Source organism: Artibeus jamaicensis, unplaced genomic scaffold, assembly GCF_021234435.1.
Source record: "Artibeus jamaicensis isolate MK-2021 breed Jamaican fruit bat unplaced genomic scaffold, CSHL_Jam_final contig_519, whole genome shotgun sequence".
Taxonomy (NCBI): domain Eukaryota; kingdom Metazoa; phylum Chordata; class Mammalia; order Chiroptera; family Phyllostomidae; genus Artibeus; species Artibeus jamaicensis.
The window spans coordinates 26628767-26649378 of record NW_026521871.1 but is presented as its reverse complement, the minus strand read 5'-3'; the positions used below and the strand labels follow the sequence as shown (position 1 = coordinate 26649378).

Here is a 20612-nt window from a genome sequence, read left to right as displayed (position 1 = left end):
TGATGACATGAGTGAAGGCCAGAAGACTGTTAGAAAACTACTGCAGTGACCCAAGCATGAAAGTATGATGCCCTAAACTGAAGACCAGTGATAACAAGAGAGGAAAAGGCAGAACCATATCCATGTGATACTGGAAGTGGTAGCAGAGACTGGCTGGATTTGAAGAAGGGGGGGGTACAGGAGGAGGGAAGAGGAACTCGGGATGACTAGGTTTCTGGCTTTGAATGGGCAGGGGTGTGAGAAGGGTGAGTTCAGGTCTGTATGTGCTGTTGTACCAAAAGAGCCATATAGGCAGTTTCCAGTTTAGAAAGAGCCTGAGGCGGAACATGTACATTTAGAAGCCACAGGTGAACAATCCATGAGAAAGACTGATTGCCCAGGGAAGTACACAATGAGAAGAGCTTAGTTCAGAGCACTGAGATGCACCGACACCGAAGAGGGCCAGAGTTAGGGCAGGTTTGTCAACAACAGCACTGATGTTTTAAGCTGAGTAATTCTGTTGTGTTGTCTGGCACATTAAAGGATGTTTAGCAGCATCCCTGGACTCTATTCATTAGATACCAGTAGAACCCACCCAGTTTTGACATTACCAAATGTCCCTTGGGAGGAAAAAAAAAACATCCCCAGCTAAGAAGCACTGAGTTAAGAGTCTCCAGGACACTGACAAAAGGACTCTGACAAGAAGTTCTTAATGAGCTTGCTCAATCCATTAATTACCTCTGAAGTTCCTGGAGTGCGTAATACTGCTCTTGGTTCCTTGAAAAGTACAAAAGAAATGCAAGTGACATTCCACTATATCCACCCTTCAAGGCATTGGAATATCTTCACACTAGACTGAATCAAATCCATTGCTAGAAATCACATTTCTGCTGTGAGGCTATAGTGGGGAAAAGAATGTATTTTTTTATAAATCTTTTTATTCACAAGCAATGTACACAAAAAAAAACTTGAGACCCTGCCCCCCAAATATAGGGTTGTGTCACCATCCTGCTCCTGTAAGGCCTAGCATTTCTCTTATCATGAATCATGAGACTAATACCTCACACTTTCCAAGAGTTTATAATTTATAAGCCCTTTCACCTAATCTTCACTCAGTCCTTATGATGCACAGGAACTCCTGTCATCTCATCAGTTGAGGAAACTAACGCAGAGGGAATAAGTAACGTGCCCAAAGTCACATTAAGTAATCAAACTGAGATTGGAACGTCCAAAGTCTGTGCTCTAAAGCTAAACAATTTAACCACTATTCCAGATGGCCTCCATTGGACTACAAGCTCTATGAGGAAGGTGCTGGTTGTCTTTCTCACCACTGTATACCTAGCATTTGGCTCATGCTTAGCCAACAGGAGCTCAAATATTTACTGAGTAAGTCTTAGGTTAGACTTAACTCTTATTCCCAGATCTGCACTGAGGTGTTGAAGACACCAAGAGGTCTCAGACAGCCAGTTAGGGCACCAAGGGTAAAATGTTTTTCACTGACGGGAAATGAGCACTCAGTGTCTGACACTGCAACCCAGCTTCACTTCCAGTGCTATTTTCCTCCATACTGCTTCCTTATCCAGGATACGCCAGTTACATCGAGGCCTCAAGGAGATAAGGTGAAGAGTAGAAACAGAAATTAAGTATGAATTGGAATATTTTTGCAAAATGATCAAGCTGTAGATAACTTTTTATAGGATCCATAACTGGTACTTGGAGTTTTCCCAAAGATCAGATAACCTTTTATTTTTGGTAGTATCCATTCAAAAAGGTGCTAGAAAATTAAATAGGTGACACCTTCTGGATATACCTGTCTCAGCATATTTTCTCTTACTAGCCAGCCCTTGGTACCTTTTTAATAAAAGGACTTTCCAGAAATTTCTGCACAAATGTTATGAAAAGTCCATGCAAAAGGGTAACAAGGCTAAGCCATGCCAAGTACATAACAGACAATGCTAATTGACCATGTATATTTTTTTAGGCTCAGATGTAGCCTCAAAACATTTATCAATTCAATACTTTAAACAGCCATCACCCCCATGAGATAAAATATTTGTCATTACTGCCTAAAGCCACCCTCAGAGGTAGCCTGGAGGATATGGAACTCCGAGGTTACCAGTAACCTCCAAAGGGGAGTGAGCAGAGGGAATATGCTGTGGAGTTCTGCAAAGAATGGCTTTAGTCTACTCAATATACACACCTGCACATCGAAATGTCCTTCTTGGAAGCCATGAAAGCTATAAAGCAATGAGTTAGAAAGTTCCCCATTCTACATGGAAGCCACCTCAATGAAAACATTCATGTAAAGTTCATGGGACTTCACACCCTCCCTGGAACCTAGCTAGCTAGCATCATATCAAGGCCCCTATGGAAACCTGATAACAGCACATTTTCAACAAATTTTAGTATGAACATGAGCTTTAAGAACAGGAAGGATGTGTTTTCTGTTCTAGAATGTTGTCTTCTCCAGGGTAGCTCAGTTGTTTATAGCTGCCATTTAACTACTGAGAGTATTTTTGCAGGCCAGTCCTCATCCTATAGTTTGCCGTATTGACTTCTATCCAGACATTAAAATTTTCTTTTAAAAAATCGGTAACTCACTTTTGCTGTTTCTTTCAGTTCTTTTGAAGATTATGAAACAGAGGAACCTGCCCCTCCCTCTGAAATTGGAAACAAAGGCAGTAAAATAGTAACCTCAAGCCTTTCAGAGAAATGTGGAAAGCTTCAGTCAGTGGATGAAGAATAGCTGCCAATGTCTGTATGAAAAGGAGATAATGTATTTTAAATGTTTTCTTTCCTGTGAAGAGATCTTCTAATTTGCATACTGCTTTTTAAAGGCTTTGATTTCTGCAAGTGTCTATCTGCACTAGGAAATTTACAACGTTTTAAAGCAATAGGTCTGGATACATGTACTCAATTTGGGAGACTCTTCCAGTTTGCCTCAAACCTCTTACAGAGCTTTTCCTCAGACGCAAATACAATGATACACATCACTTTCCAAAGTCTGTGAACCAACACTCTTCACCCCTGAATGTACCAAGGATCTCTTGGAGACAGTGTCAAGCACAGTTCTCTGCACAAAAACAGGAGTTGCCTCTGTTGTCCAGCATCCCTGAGGCCCCCTCAGGGCTCCTGTGGAGCCCAGAAGAAAACTTCACTTGCAGAAAACTTGAGTTAAAAAATTCTGAACTTGAAAAAACATTAAGGGCCTCCAGAACTGAATTAGCCCTGGTAATAAAAGCACTGCCAAAACATCTCAGAGACTTCTTTTAATTATGTGTGTACTGGAGTTCAAAGATCTTGAACTTACTTGGTTTAATGTATTATTTCACAATGACCTGCCAAACTGCTAGTCACTTTACATCCTCAGGTATTGTAACCACTGGGCCTTCCAACCTTACTGGCAAGCTCTGAATAATCCTTCTCACCCTGTGGGTCTTATATAAAACCTAAAGAAAAAATTTGTGAAATGAAAACAAGTATGGAATTTGACTCACTTGAAAAAAAACTTACCTACTATTTGTAGAAAACTATTGAATATTTTATTAGTTTCTATTTAGCTGATACCCCATCTACACTTATCAAAAGGCCTGCTTGAAGACAAATGATGTATGAAAATTCTTACTAGACATATTCATCACTTAGTATCAAGCTAACCTAATGTAAAGGCCTCACTCTAAACATTAATCCTTCATGTTGACACTACTTCTACAAATATTCCATCCACCTCATTATTTATCACAAAAGTAGGAGAGTGATACCACCCATAAAAGAAAGCTGTTTCATGTTTATCATAGTGGTAAATGTGTTCATTATGGATATCTACACTGATTCAGCAAGTCACAATTTAGCCAAATCCTGCAATAACCTTGAAAATAAAATTGAACTATAAAAAGGATGGAAATTCGATAGTGTAACAGAAATCCCCAAGAAACTTTTTAACATTCATCTCTGAATGTTAAATCTACTCCCCCCACCTCCAGAACTTTTTTAACCAGAAGTCCTGAAGGTCAGAATAGCTTCCTTTCCCACCCTAGTTTGGTTCCCATGCTAGTGTGAAGTCCAAATAATGAAATAAAACTTTGAGCTGTGGTTAGCAAGTGGAGAAAAGGAGAATTTAGGAAATGCACTATCCAACTGGTACAGTAATAGTTAGCAATCCTTGTCAGTATCTTCCCAGTTTCCTGTTGTTTTATCTCTATCATCAGAATTGACCTTCCATGTAACTGTTAGAAAAAGTGATAGCTATTCAAACTTAATCTCTAGTAGTTCACAAAGAACTAAAACTTAAAAGTGACTAAATTTGAGGAAAACACTATATACTATAAGCTGAATACAGTGGTAAATTTGTAGGATTAAAAATACTAATGTGATACATGAAATTTACCATCTACCCATCCAACCATTACCAGGAAAGCAATTATTTTCATATAGAAAAATAAAGTGTGTTTTTTAAGAAGCCATATATGGTTTAAGGGTTTTATTATCCATAATGAACTAAACTATTTCTAAGACTCAGAAAAATGCTAAAAAAATCTGAATCTCAAATATACATCTAATTTAACTTGGTTTTACACTTTTACCTTCTTACTGAAAGTAAAGTCCCTCTCTTCCTTTCACTTTGGTCAATATTTGGTTTCAACATTCTGCAATATAAAAGCAATCTACCAATATCATTCAAGATAAGGCTATTTTATTAATTTAGGTTACCCGAAGTATCGAATTTTCAGACATGTGTTTCACTGTACTCCTTCTCCTAGAGCTGAATGCAAGAAATGTGAATTCTGAGGAACTAAGATAGTATATATTTGATTTCCTGGTAAAGATCATGCTGCATATAATCATTACTGTCCAACTGGAAATTTCAAGTCGTTATAGTACCCCAAGCTCCCTGATAAAAGTTTAAATTGAGGTTTATTGTGATCTTAATAGTCAATAAATAATGAGTTTCATAGCATAACATTAATTGCAAAGTAATCAAATGAAATTCTATGTATTTTCCCTGCATCTTATCTATGTCATTGTGTATTGTTCAAAGTGTTTATAAAACTCTAGGACTGATTAAATATGTCATTTGTCAACTTTTGAAAATGTTAATGTGTGTTTCAGTGGAGAAGCCTGCATGATTTAACTTTCATTGTTTTACCCTTTCTCCAAAACTAAATAAAGACAAGTTGTCAAATATGAATCCCATTCACTAAGATAATCAATTATTACATACTTGGGCTTTAATCACACTTGAATTTCATTTTTCTATCTGGGTAACATTGTAAACAAGCTTGAGATTCAAAGAGATTAATAACTCTTTGAACCCCTGAGAAAATTATAAAGTATCTGCAAGGATAACACCTCATACTGAGAAGTGATTTCCTTTGGGGATGGGAAGCAGGATTAGGGTTTGGGAACAAGGGATTCACGGGGATCAAAGAGAATTTTAGTCTTATATATAAAACATTATTTTAAAAGAAAATGTAACTGATTATTTGGGTACCCCAAAAGATAATTTTTTAAAGGAGGGAGAAAAGTTAAAGTGCCACTAAGCATTAGATTCCAATATTATACTTTGAACTTAGTATTTTTTAAAGCATTTTATGTTTGTTACCTATAATATGAGAAAGGAGATTTTATTTTCCATATATTGTAAAGCTTTTACTTTTCTTCTGCAGGTTACGAGTTGTTTTAAGCAAACTAAGAACACAGTGAAATAACAGGAATTCTTTACCCTTACACCTCTGCATGGAAAGGTATAATTAATTAAACTAACAAAAATTATAAAACTGTCAGCTCTATAATTTCTATAACCTAAGGTGAAACATCATTTGATCACATGTTAATAACAAAGACTCAAAAAGAACAAGTGAAGATGTGTCATATTAAATGCTATTATTGTTTTGATGGTTTCAAATCCTGATAAAGTACATTCAGTTACTTCAGTAATAATTTCTTAATCATCCCTAGCTAGCCATTGGTCGTCATTCTTAAATAACTCATGGTATAAAGAAAAACAATGTAAAAATTAAGGCACTGTAAATAATTACTCTTCCCCAAATATATATAATACAGGCCATTTCAGAGCATGCTTTCCCAAATTCCTCAGTATTCTACAACATAGAATTAGAAAACTAATATTTATTGATAGATTTAAGGTGTAATACAGGTTTCCAAAATGTGGCAGTGAGAATACCAGCATAAAAAAGGGAAACTTGTGCTAAAAACAACCTGAATTCATCATTGGCAATATTACATTAACAATCAAGGCCCTCACAAACTAATGATTTCCACTTTTTCTATATTGCCAACCTCCCATGCATTTAAAAAAAAAAAAAAGAACTCTCCCTAAGATTATTAAACTTGAGAAGCAATAAGTTACTCTATGATTTTTAAGATCATAATATTAGGAAAGTCTGGGAGATTTGCAAAATATATCCTAATTATTCATGAGTACAATCTCATTTCTAGTCATTTTCCAATAATCATTAATGAATAAAGAACAGATTTACAAGTTTATATAGCAGGGCATCTGAATTCAACACAAAACTGTTACAAACTTTAGGCAATACATGTTTTCATGAGATACTGCTAACACTTAGGAATTAAATAAAATTCTGAAACTTGAAAAGCAAATAAAGACAAGACAACTAAGAAGCATTTTCCACCATTTACTCTTGTTATCAAAAATAGTTCAACTCTTCTTGCAAAACAAAACAAAATAGTACATACTGGACACATACATCACATTTTTCTTCCTATGGCTTTAGCCCACCCCCACCCCACCAAGAGACCAAAAAAAAAAAAAAAAAAAAAAAAAGGAAAGGAAAGAAAGAAAAAGGAAAGCCCAACAACAACAAAAACAACTCTACCTGACCACATTCACAGAAAATGACACCAGAATACACTACAAAACAGAAGGAGGTGTCATCTGCTCTGTGTCCAAAGGTTTCTTCTCCATGTCTTGTACTAGGTGAGTAACCATCATTGAACATGCTGTGTGCCAAATCAAAACATAACCAGCATATGTCAGATCTCATGAGAGATGGTGAACGTAGAAATTGAAAAATTTCCAGCAGTATTGTTCTTTAAATAAGCACTGTCAAAGCAGCAGCTCTTCTTTTAAATCATAAGGTCATTTCTTCACAACCTAGTCAGTCCTTGTTTTATCTGGGCTGTGCTCTTTCAAGCAACTGACTAGATTTCCCTTCAACAGAATGTTTTGTGACTCACTTATCTTCCCCATAAAAATTAATGAGAAAGAAGTGCATTTAAACTGAAACACAGTTTGTGCTTTACATGCAAAAGAGCATTCTAAGAAAATCCTCCTAGCTTCAAACCTACCTAAATGCACAGGCTTCATAAAAAGGCATTTTTATTAGGCCTCTATAAAGAAGCCTTCCTAACAAATAGCACCCTAAAAAAAAGCATATTTAAAATAAAGTCTGTGGCAAACTAGAAGAGGAAACAAAAAAGTGGCCAATAGCAATAAGTATAATGTATAAATCTGGATACATTTGGGGACATTATTCCAAAATTATTTTAAATACATCCCAATTTCTAAATAAAACTTTTATATATATATTTTAAATTCTGTCACATACTATAGTCTAAACTCAATCAGCTTCAGAATAAAACTGTTCTTCTCCACTTAATTTATCAATTAGAAGATTGCTCACAGTGAAGAAAGTGAAGAATTTTTTTTTCCCTAGAAATAAGTCAGACTTAAATAAAAAGAAAAGCTCAACTCAGAAGTTTTGGAGCATAAGTAGCTAAACATATGCAGTCTGACAGATTTCAGTTTGTTCACTTTTAAAAGACAGATTTCTTCAACATTCTAATGAGGGACAAATTTTCTTTCATAATACTGCTGATTTAAGAACTGCTACATACACCAGTAGCCAATTTTCATGATCAGAAATGGTAATGTCAGCACAAAGGTTGAGCTGGACATATCAGCTTTTCAACAGGAGAAACATTGATGGCATCTGAAGCCAGCATTGAGTCTCCTGAACAAACTAATGGCTACTTTTTCACAAAAAAATAAGCACAATCTTTATGGACTGACTAGATACCACTTCCTTCCATTTAATCATAAACTTTGATTACGCACAAAGCATGACCATAAACAATGAGGTTAATGTTATTTTCCTTGCCAAAGTTCATTTGTATAAATCAGTTGCATCAGCATTTGTTCTCAAACTATGAGGTTCTGTAAGAACTAAGGACATATAGTTGTAAGGTTACTCCTCCATTATCTGCAAACTATTTCCCCGACACTAACACATATAACTTAGCAATGAAAACACTTGATACAAGTGATCTATATGCAGGAGCTCCGGCAAGTTAAACCAACAAAACCATAGCTGCCTTAAACTGTAGCTATTTCCCTACCAGAGGTAGGTTTAAAGACCCACTGATTTAACAGTCGAATCTCATGTCTATAGCTTCATCCAAACTTTTATCATCATGTGTACTGGCAGCTAAAAACGTTGTTACTGGGGACCCTGTGACATTAATTACACTGGTGCTGGTACTAGCATTGCGCACAGCAATGCTAGTCACATTAATGCCCAAAGTGAGCCTGGTCTGCTCCAAGGCCTTTTCTGGCACAGCAAATGCCTCCAGCTTCTTCTCCCCATTGGCCATATAGGAGTTTTGGCAGCCACGACATATACAATCTAAGCAGGCTTTGCGGTTAGAGTAGCAAGGGCAGCGTTGGCCGCGGCATGTAAGAACACTTGGATTTTGAGTAGCACGCCCACATTTACACCCTTTCTTTTCTTGGGGCTTTTTATACACAGTCTTGGTAGGACTTCCTGGCATAAAATGATGACTAGGAATCTTTTCCTTTACTGTTTTGTCTTTTTTAAGAATACCTGGCTTGGTTTTAGAGTGAGATTTCTTGGATCCATGTTCATGACTCTTTTTCATGCTTTTAGTAGATAAAAGTACGGTTTTGCTGATTTTGGGTGTTGTGCCTCCATTGGGAACAGTTGCTATAGGCTGAAGAGAAATTTTGCTCTCCCGTTTCACTGTCACAGGAGCAGATGCCCCCAATGTTGGGCCTCGGATAATGGTAGAAATTGGAAGTGGCTGGACTTTCTCACTGTCACTTTCTGATCTGGATCGTTTTCTGTTCAATTTTGCTACCTTCGGAGTTGCTGCTGTACATGATAATCCATGAAGTGCCGGATTGGTGGACATAAAAACATTATGGCTAAGAGACTGGGAAGAAAGCTGCAGAAAAGGTCCATTGGATACAGTGGCTTCCAAGTTGGGCTGCAAATTAGGGCAACAAACCTCTGTGTTTGAAACAGTTTCTAGGCTGCGGAGTACTTCCTCAACACTCAGTAACAGAGAGTCACCAGGTTTTATATCTTCACTGAAACTGCAGATATCAATGCCTGTGGAGCATAAGTCAGTAGCTACCGTGTCACAGACAGGTGGCAAGCTGTCAGACAGATCTTCAGTTTTTATGTCAACAGTGTTACATACATCAATTGTATTTGAATGTTCAGGTGAAGGAATATTTATACCAAATCTATCTATTGAAAGCCCGTTATAAGTAGGCAAACCATTGATAACAGAACTGCCAATAGCAATGCTGAGGGTGCTTTCGGATATTGGAGATAAACTAGCTTGAGGATCAGTTGTGGGTTCTGAGGTCGAAGGTAAAGGGGAATGTGTCAAACACAAAGTAAAGGATGAATCTGAAGGTTTTTCTGTCTCCTCACAAAGCAATGATCCATCATTAAGCAAAGCCAAAATATCAGAAGAACAGTCAACTGCTTCTATTATATCCCGTGCCAACGTGGTCTGTGTTATATATTCACACAGTTTTTTGTAGCAGTTCACTAGGATGCTTAATTGCTTGTTTTCCTCAAACTGCTCATAGTCTTTGCACCAACTACATGAAGGTTTCATCATCATTTTCTTGCCTTTACAAGTTTTGCAGACATAGTGTTGGCAAGTGGAGTTGATAGGTGCAATAGGATCTTGTAGCAAATGTCCTAAGAGGAAAAAAAGGAAAGCACAGATTTTAGTATAATAAATTTACAATATCATATAGTGAAGATGAGATTTTTAAGTAATCCATTAAAACTGAAATGGGTTAAACTCAGACCAGGTAACAAAAAATAGAGGGTGGGGCAAAAGCAGGCTTACAGTTTTGAGTAAAAGAAACAGAGTTTATCCTTGTATTATAATTCACTATTGTATTATTTTCCAGACAAATAACTATTAACTTACTTTTCCCCCACCCCATACATCTCACAGGAAATGAACTTAACTTCACTTACATGCCATATACCCCTATTCCTTTACTCAAACCAGAATCTTTCTCCATTCTGTGTTTCTTCCCCAAACGGTATATTCTGGTCCACTTTCTTATACGCTTCTCCAAAGGCTATATATAGGTAGGTAAAGATCAGTCACCAAGAGCACAAATTAGACCTAAAACCTTTGAGACCTCAACCTAATGCAACATGGCAATGCTACAACATATTGAGCAAAATCATGAATTTTTAAAAATTATTTGTTGATTTGAGAGAAATGAGGGGGAGGGGGGAAAGAGAAACATCAATTTGTTTTTCCACTTATTTAGGCATTCATTGGTTCTTATATGTGCCTTGACTAGAGCTTGAACCTACAACCCTGGCACATCGGGAGGACACTCTAAAACTGAGCTAGCAGGCCAGCACCCATATTGTTTATTTTCCATTAGACGATAGGGAAAAGATATGAACAAAAGAGACTCCCTGCCTTCATTAAAAATAGTCTGACATAGTTTGAGGACATTAATCCATTAGTACAAAGGCATCTTCACAGGAAAAAAAAATTCAAACCATTTTATTATATAGATACTAATCAGAAACTAAGAAAAGAGAAAATCAGTATGTAGTTATAATGTAAAAGAATTATGTCCACTTATTAAAAGCAAGAAGAGAATACTACTAAACTCAAATTTTGCTACAGAAAATCAAAATACACTGACAATGAAAAAATTTATGTTTAAATATATTAAAAAGGAAAAAAACACATAATCCTTGGCTCAAATTCTTCTGACGGAATATATGGTCATAAATCACAAGTATCCTAGGTACATCTACATAATATAAAAGTAAAAGTGATCCCTCAACTTGTTAATCTTTCTCAATTTACAAAACAACCTATACTGAACCAGGAAGGGAAAAGCAACTAGTTTAGTCCATATCTCCGCCCTTACTTCCCCCAAAAGAAGCAAATGCTCCTTGGTTCCCAATTCAGGACAAATGGTTAGTAACTAACTCAAAGCAGCACCTATTTTCTCATACATGTTATATAATTTAACACTTAGGTACAGGAGAGAAGGTACTTCCTTCTATAGCCAAGTGACATCAGCAAATCCTCTAGCTTAGAAGCAAGTACAAACCTGAAAATGTTGGACAAAAAAAGTCATTTTCACAATCAAAGGGATAAAACTATCTGAGAAGCATTTGTGTGTGAAAAACTGCTGGATTTCAGGTAAGGACAGTGGGAGTCTATGGTGTTTAGGTCCAGAGCTGCTCAGTTCTCCTCTACCACCCAGTGTTACCCTATGAGGACTGGAAACAGCTATGTTGGAAAAGGGTTCATTCCATTTAGGGCAGTAGGTGATAAACAGACCCAGGGGCATTAATTATTACTGGACATGACTTCTCAGATGCTGGCCAGTGGGCAAGACAAACAGTTCAGCTCTTACTAGCCTGAGGTTGCACAAGCCCAAGTTATATAGAGGTCTCAAAAAAGGTGGGAATTTTCCCCAAATTGATCTATAAATTCAATGTAATCCTTATGAGAATCCCAGGTGGCTTTTTTAAGAAAAAAAAAAAAAAAAAAAAAAAAGAAACTGACAAACTGATTCTAAAGTTCATATGGAATCAGAGAGGACACTAGGATGGCCAAAACAATTTGCAAAACAACAAAAAGTTACCCTGGTCAGGTGGTTCAGTTGGTTGGAGCCCCTTCCTGTACACCAAAAGGTTGTGGGTTCCATTCTTGGTTGAGGTACATGTTGGGGAGGGAGGGTACTGATTGATCAATGTCTCTCTCTCTCTCTCTCAAATCGATGGACATGTCCTCAGGAGAGGATTTAAAAAATAATTTTTAAAAATTTACAAAAAAAGAATAAAAAGTTGGAGGACTTACACTGCCAAATTTCAAAATCTTCCATAAAGCCAGAGGCATTCATCAAGACATTGTGGTAATGGCAAAAGGACAGGCATAAAAATAAAGGGAATAAAACAGAGTCCATCAAGAAATTCTTATATTTATGGCCCATTGATTCATGTGACAAGAGTGCCCACATAACTCAATAGGGAAAAGAGAGTATTTTCAATACACTATGTGGGATAATTAGATACCCAGTTGCAAAACAAAACAAACGTCCTTGCTGCACCACATAAACACACATTAACTCAAAATGGATCATAGACACCTAAACGTAAACACTAAAATCCTAGAAGAAAACTCAAGAAAATCATGACTCTAGGTTGGACTAAGTGTTAGTGTAATGTCAAATGTACAAACCTCAAAAGGAAACTACTGTAAAATGTATTTCCACACATTTAAATGTGCTTCAAAAGATACCATTAAGAAAATAAAAAGATAACCCAGAGATGGGGAAAAAACAGTTGCAAGTCATATATCTGATACAAACACATGTTCTAAAATCTTCCTACAAATCAGTATTAAAACAACTCAGTTTTTGAAATAGGCAAAAGATCTGAATAAACATTTCACCAAAAAATATATATAAACGTCTAATAAACGTGAAAATATGCTCAATATCATTAGTTATTAAGGAAAGTAAAAACCAATAGAGTATTACTATTCACCCATTAAAACAGATAAATTCAAAATGACAGACAATACCAAGATCCAGCAAAGTTATGAAGAAACTGGAATCCTATATTATCACTGTGAATGTAAAACGGTAAAGCACATTGGAAAACATTTGGTAGATTTTTTAAAAGTTAAGCACACATTTACCATAAAAACCAGCAATTCTACTCCTAAGAATCCACATAAAGAGAAATGAAAGTTTATTTCCTTTTAAAGAGATGTATAGCAGCATTATTCATAATAGACAAAAACTGGAGACAATCCAAACATCCATCAACTACTGAGTAGGTAAAATGTCGTATATTCATACAATACTGTTCAGCAATTAAAACAAACTATTGATACATGCCAAAATACAATGAACTTCAAAGCCATTACGTTAAGTGAAAGAAGCCAGAAGCAAAATAGATTATTGTATTATCCCATTTATATAAAATGTCTAGAAATGACAGAAAATAGCAGAAATAGTGGTTATCTGAGGCTGCGAGTGTGAGCAGGGATTAACTGTTAAGTGGGCACAGTGGTACTTTTGGGGGGTGATGAAAATGTTTTAACATCCTATCATGGTGATAGGTTGTACGGTAAGACAAGGCCCAGTAGTTACAAAGTCCAACCTTCTACCCAGTGCAGGGATCCCTTAGAACATGGGTCCCCAACCTCCAGGACGCAAACCAGCAAGATCCAGGACTGTTAGCCACAAGACTGCACAGCAGAGGGTGAGCTTGAATCATTCTAAAACCATCCCCATACACCCCAGGTCTGTGAAAATATTGTCTTCCACGAAATCAGTGCCTGGTGCCAAAAAGGTTGAGGACCCCTGCCTGAGAGTACCCTTCACTTAATCTAAGGAAGGGCCTAGGGGATATATATTTATGAACTTAAAAAAATGTTATCTATTGGGAAGGAGAGACTGAACAAGGTGAACAGGGATAGGATTAGATGACAATAAGTATTTTAAAGAAAACCCTTCAAAATCTAAAGCAAAATGAAACAAGTAACTAATTTTACATCACATTGATGGTACAACCATTCAGAGATTAATTATTTTGAATTACTTTATAACAGAAAACCCTAATTCTTGCATCCTCTTTGTTTTCAGCAATCACATTGTTGGTGACAATGATGACAGTTATAATAAAAGTGCTGGCATCTATCTGGAATAGAGTAAATGTTGATGTCCTTGAGAATCTGCATTTTCTTTTTTTAGTAGGAGAAAGGAAGAAAATTGTAAGATAGAAAAAGTTAATATGGTGATCACCATAGGAAAAGGGGGTGGGAGGAGGTAGAAGAGCATAAAGGGGAGGATAGTGATCAAAGGAAACAATTTGAGCTGATGAAGACAAAATACAATATACAAATGATGTACTATAGAATTATACACTTGAAACCTATATAATTAACCAATGTCACCCCAATAAATTCAATACAGAAAAAGTAAAGAATATCCCAAATTTCCATTGAATTTACAAGTATGAAGTAATGTTTTCATCTTCCTATTTCCTAGCAATATATATTGAAAAGGACTAGAAGCGAGGAACCAACCCCAGTAGCAATGAGATGAACTCAGATGATGATACTGAAAAACAATTTTCTGTTCAATTAGACATGCCAAATTACATATCTGTGACATAAATTAGGCAAAGGTGGGTTTTACTTATCTTATGCTGGAAAGCAAGGAAACTATGAAAGATTAGAACAGTGTTAAAGGGTCTCAGGAGCAAACCTGCAGAGGTTCTCAATGGCCAAAAAGGAGAAAATCTGTGCATGCATAAATACAATGGAATTAAATACATCCATAGTATGTTCAAATGTTTGAGTTCATTAAACAAAAGAAGAAAATCAGTTTCAAGATACCAATAAACTCATTCATTAGTTTGAAAGCTGGTGAAAAAAAAAAGCAAGAATCAAGTATTTATTCTGATTTAACCACATACGAACTATATAACCAAATAACCAAATCACAAAGATTTTTCTCTTTATGGGGACAATGTGGCTTATAAATGAAGAAAAAATGACAATTTAAATGTCGTCATTTTATAACCCATAATAATTTGCAAATTGCACAGGCTAAAAAATAATTAAGGATTACCTCTCCAGCCTTCATTACATCAATGACTTTTTTACCAGTCATGTCAATCCCTGACTACCAGCAACTTGAAGGACATGTATCATACACATCTTTGCATTCTTCTTTGAGGTACTAGGAGAGTATGCCTAATACTAAGAACTAAAAATAAGCCAGAAAACACATAAAAACTATCACTTATTGATTCATGACTCCACTACCTACTGAGTTCTTAAAACTTCCACCACCTGGCCTCATATTACCTATTGGATTGCCCAACCATTACCCCAAAAATATGTGAAACACTAATCTACCATTAAAGATGCCTATAAGGCAAGTGTGTTTTAGGCACTCAGCTAACCATCCTAAACCTCAAAAGTTTCCCAGAGGGTTGGTTGTCTTTACTCCTTATAACAAAGGCAGCTCCAGTGATATGAGGAGCAAAGGAAAAAAGGTTCAGGTGCTTCTTAGGGTTATGTAAGTGTTAGCCCTGGCTGGTGTGACTCAGTGGATTGAATGCCAGCCTCTGAACCAAAGGGTCACCAGTTTAATTTCCAGTCAGGGCATATGCCTGGTTTGTAGACCAGGTCCCCAGTAGGGGACACAGAAGAGGCAACCACACATTGAAGTTTATCTCCCGCTTTTTCTTCCTCCCTTCCCCTCTCTAAAAATAAATAAAATCTTTTTTTTAAAAGTTAGGTGTTAGTCATAATACCTATGTTCCTAAGGAAACTCCTCCTCCAAAAATTAAGAAACTTCAGATAATACTTTTAAAAGCATAAAAACACATCTTATCCTAGAAAATAAAGTAGATGGGCAATGTGAGTCAAGGGAAAATGTGTCACTCACTAGTAGACTTCACTGTAAAAACTGGAGAGTGTTTGGGAAGAGGTTTAATTGATTTTAGCTTAGATCATGTTCCATATAGTTTCATACTCAAGTACAAAACAAGACTTGCTCAAAATACACACCTTCAAACTTTAAAGATTTGTATTTCATGACAAAAAAATCTCTCTGCGCTGCTCTGAATCCTTCACCTGCAATACATCACAGGAATTACCTCCCTTTACAAAATACAAGTTGTCTTATAACTAAATGTTTTTGAGACTATGTGTCCTGTTTAAACAATGTTAAATGACTCTATATTGACCCTAAGACTACTAAATATTAATTTTTACTCCACCTTTAAAAAAACACCAATCTCTTATTTATTCTCTCCCTTAAATTTTTTTTTACTTACTGATTGCAAAGAGGAAGAAAAGGAAGGGGGAGGGATAAAGAGGAAGAGAGACAGACAGATAGACAGACAGGGAAATGTTGATTTGTTGTTCCACTTACACATTCATTGATTTATTCTTTTCATCAGCCCTGACCAGAGATTGAACCCTCCCCACCTTGGTGTATGGGATGATGCTCTAACCAGCTGAGCTACCTGGCTAGGGCTATTCTCCCCTTCTTAAATTTTTTCCATCCCCAAGTCAGTCATTTTATAATGAGACTACAATTAGAGTACCACAATGGTAATTCTGAGAATTCCTGGGACTACATAACTATTTGTAATTAATTTATTGGGATATTTCATAAGATTTTAATGCTCTTAATTTTGTAAAACTTTATTATAAAAATTTTCACACACGAAAATCAGAAAATAATATAATTAACCTCCATGTACCCATCACCCAAATGTAATAATTATCAAGATTATGTCACATTTGTTTCATCTACCCATCTTGTAATATTTCTAAGCAAATCTCAAATACATCATCAATTCATCTCTATATATACATCAGGAAAAATCTCTACAAAGTACTTTATGTAACCACAATGTCATTATCACATCTAACAAACTCAATAATTTACAGTAAATAATTTTTAAACCAGATTTAGATTTAACATGGAAAAAAAACATTTCAAACCCTAAAAGGGCTTTAATTCAACCATTAAAAAAAACATGTAAGTTGTACTTTTCTCAATAAAACTTTCTCTTTTATTAAACAGAGTTAACATAGATTATTCAAGTCACTACTTTACCCTAATAATAATACCAAAGCTAACACTTGGAATGGAACCACACATTTCATCCCTACCCAAGAATCACTGCCAGCATCAAGATTTACATACACAGCCTAAGTTTGAGAGAGAAGCCCATAGCACCAAATTGTAACTAGGTCTTAAATCAGCTTGCCCATTTCTCCATACAAGGGAGGCGCTTCTTAACGTAAGCAAACAACAAGGACATCATTAGTCTCTGGGCAAACACTGCTACATAGATATAATTGATCCCAATTTTGAACAAAGCAACTGATAATACATTCACTCCAAAATACCACAGTAAAGATGACCATACAATAAATTTTACGTTGACATGCAGAATACCAATAAATCATGTCTTAATTACATCCTAAGGAAAATCTTTTGATTTGCCATTTCAACAGTAATTGTATTTAACCCCACTAACATTTCTACAAGATTCAGAAAATTCATCATTAGGACATGTTTTGGGATGGAGTGCATCATGTAATTCTAACTTAAACAGCACATATACAAAAAGAGCATTTATCAGAATCAAAATATGGCATTGTACTTATTTACCACCATGCCCTCTCCAGAATTCCTTCTTCTGGTAATGTTTCTATTACTACAGCAACAAAGACTGTCTAATAAAAAACCTCAAATCATGCAACTAATTTTGTATAAACCTTACTTGTTATTCATGAGATGATACTTGAAGATCAGGAAAATTAGCTAACACTCACGAGCATCATCGTGAAATGTCACTTAATGACTGAAAGCATCATAACATTTCTCCAAGAAGCATTCTTAGAAACTAGAATGTTAAATAATCAAGAAATCCAGGCAATGACTCAAATCATATAAATACTCAGATCTATGGACTACATGAAAAAGTATGCAGAAAGGAGCAAAAAGCTCTGTAATACCTCAACCAGTTTTACAGAAATAATGAGAAAATAAGTACTGCGTGCAACCCGATTGCGCTACTGGAGCTCCAAGAAATAATGAGAAAATAAAAACATGTCAAATATGTGGCATCCTACAAAAAATAGGAAGTTTTCTGCTTTTGCTGATAATTCAAGCAATATGAAACAGAAGAGGTATCATAAAAGACACATTTCAACATACCTCAATAAAATATACTTCCCATCACAGCCTAAATTTGTTTCCTAACAAATGGACTCGCATAAAAAGTAATTAGAAAATAAAAAACTACCAGAACCTCATATTAAAGCTCTAATGCAAAAGTAAGAAAAGAATAAAAGCGACAAAAGCTTCACTTGTAAAATGGATTATATTCCATTTTTCTAAACCATTACTAAAGTAAAGAAACTTAAGAAAACAGTGCTGTTTATCTTAAAATACTCAAAAAAGTTGAGTTCTGAAACAGGAAGTTTTCTAGGTTCGCTTACATTATTGAGTCTAATGCCAATTTCCTCAGCAATTGTTACTGAATAAAATACTGTACTATGTGCCAGACATTCCTTTCCAAATGGCCCAGGTAACTTTAGTGGCCACCTAAATATATCTATAGTCACAAATACAGAAAGAAGTACTGTATAAAAGGAGAAGCACCTTAATTAACAGCAAAAAAAATTTGTTATCAACTCAATCATGCTGTAACTCATACTGTAACTTAAAACAAATAAACGTTTGATTGAACGATGACAAGTGGCACACTTAATCTTGGAAAGGCACTCTCAAATGCTACAGATAGAAAATCTTCAAATATTTTGTTCAGGAATATAGCATTGGATTCTGCTAGGCAAATCTTTCCTGCAATGTGAAGGGAAGACTTTTTAAAAAATATTATAGACTCTATCTAACCATATTTGTTTCAAATATACTTCAGATGTCTCTGTTCTCTACAGTATGACCAAAAAAGAAAAATAAAATTGTGTCTGGGTGTTTTTTTTTTCTTTACATTTTATTTATTTTTAGAAAAAGGGGAAGGAAGGAAGAGAGGGAGGAAAACACCAATGTGCAAGAAACAGCCACTGTTTGCCTCTCACTTACCCCCACCCAGGGACCTGGCCCACAAACCAGGCATGTGCCCTGACTGGGGATTGAACCAGCAACCTTTAGGTTCCCAGGCCAGTACTCAATCTGATGAGCCACACCAGCCAGAGCATGTCTGTGTTTTAAATTTTCTGAAATTAAGAAAGTCAATTAAAAACATGTTAGCCTGATCTCAAACTGGGGTTGGAGGATGAACTTTAATTTACAAAAGGTAGTAAATATGAAACAGGGAAAACTAACAATGAGTGATTAAAGGAAAAAAAATGGCCACTTAAATGTTTAGATCTTTTGTTCAACATGTTTGGGAAGGTATTCTTATTGTTCCATCCTAAAACATGTCCTAATGATGAATTATTTCTGAATGTCTGGCATTATACAAATTAAGCATTTTCTTTCATTATGTGATTCTAATCTTTCAGCATTTACCTGGATATTTCTCTTAAATGTGAAAAACTGGAAGATGTTAAATCCTTTAAAGTTTAGCAAATCTGCCCTGGCTGGTGTAGCTCAGTGGACTGAGTGCTGGCCTGGTGAACCAAATGGTCACTGGTTCAATTCCCAGTCAGAGCACATGCCTAGGTTGCAGGCTAGGTCTCCAGTGGAGGGGGGTGCCTAAAAGGCAACCATACATTGATGTTTTTCTCCCTCTCTTTCTCCCTTCCTTCCCCTCTCTCTAAAAATAAATAAAATCTTTTTTAAAGAGTTTAGCAAATCTGATACAAATCAAAAGAAATTTTAAAGTTCATCACTGTTGAAAGTTAGGTTACTGTGCTTAAAATTTATCAAGGGAATAAGAAAGTGGCAGAGGAAGAAAAAGTTAGGCTGGGAGGTAATCACAACAAAGACACCAGATGACCCTACAGAAAGCTAGCTCTTCGGGACTGTCCTATGTTTGGCAAGGGAGTCAGGTCTTTGGACAAGGTTACGACTTACTCCCAGGAAGGGGTATGAGCTTGAGTGAGTGATTTTCTTCAGCCAAGGCAAATTTCCGGGGAGATCTGACAGCCCCAGAAACACTCCCAGTTACCAAGAAAATAAAGTCCTTCAGTCCTGAAAAGGGGATTTGGATAGTGCATACATGGCATTCACTACTGTTAACTGTCCAAATCTGATAAATTTTGAGTGAAAGAATGTGATGATGATGATGAGTGTTTAAAAGGGACTTAAGACCTCCATTTCTTAAACTATAAAAGGGACTAAATATCTAGGTTCCTCCCAGCTCTAAGTGATGACTATAAAATGTTATGACAAGATCTATAAAGAGCAAATCAAAAGTCTTGCATTTGGATATCATTAATTGCTGAGGTAATAGGTATAACAAGTTCAATTTTGTACACTGATATTTTCCATAAGATATGAAATACAATCTAATTAAAGCTTGCATATTTCCGCTTACCACATTTTCTTATGCTTTCAAATTTACCAGAATCTTTACATATTTAAATATTCTCCCTCTCTTCCCCTATTTAAACATTCTCTCTCTCTTCTGTTCTCATCCTACCCACACCCACTCCCCCCAACACACACACACCCTTTTCTTCTTCCCTTTAAGATACCCCCCCATTGCTCTGGCTCCCATCCTCCCTCTACAGTTATGCACCTAAATTAATTCATTCTCAATTCTATTTCAACCTTCCTTCCCTATAGCAATTTCCCCTCCAGTTATTTTATATGCTAAAGTATT

At 35.9% G+C, this 20612-nt stretch overlaps 2 protein-coding genes across 4 annotated transcripts in view; one reads left to right on the top strand and one right to left on the bottom strand.

Annotated features, from left to right (window-relative positions):
- The window catches only part of PPP2R3A (protein phosphatase 2 regulatory subunit B''alpha), a 163097-nt gene extending 158470 nt beyond the window's left edge, over positions 1-4627 (top strand). For both annotated transcript variants that reach the window (XM_037143845.2, XM_037143846.2), the window contains one exon: positions 2599-4627. In XM_037143845.2, coding sequence (XP_036999740.2) covers positions 2599-2725 — 127 coding nt within the window. In that variant the 3' untranslated portion in view covers positions 2726-4627. The remainder of the gene's footprint in view (positions 1-2598) is intronic.
- The window catches only part of MSL2 (MSL complex subunit 2), a 36075-nt gene continuing 20001 nt past the window's right edge, over positions 4539-20612 (bottom strand). For both annotated transcript variants that reach the window (XM_037143847.2, XM_037143848.2), the window contains exon 2: positions 4539-9980. In XM_037143847.2, the coding sequence (XP_036999742.1) occupies positions 8389-9980 (1592 nt within the window). In that variant the 3' untranslated portion in view covers positions 4539-8388. The remainder of the gene's footprint in view (positions 9981-20612) is intronic.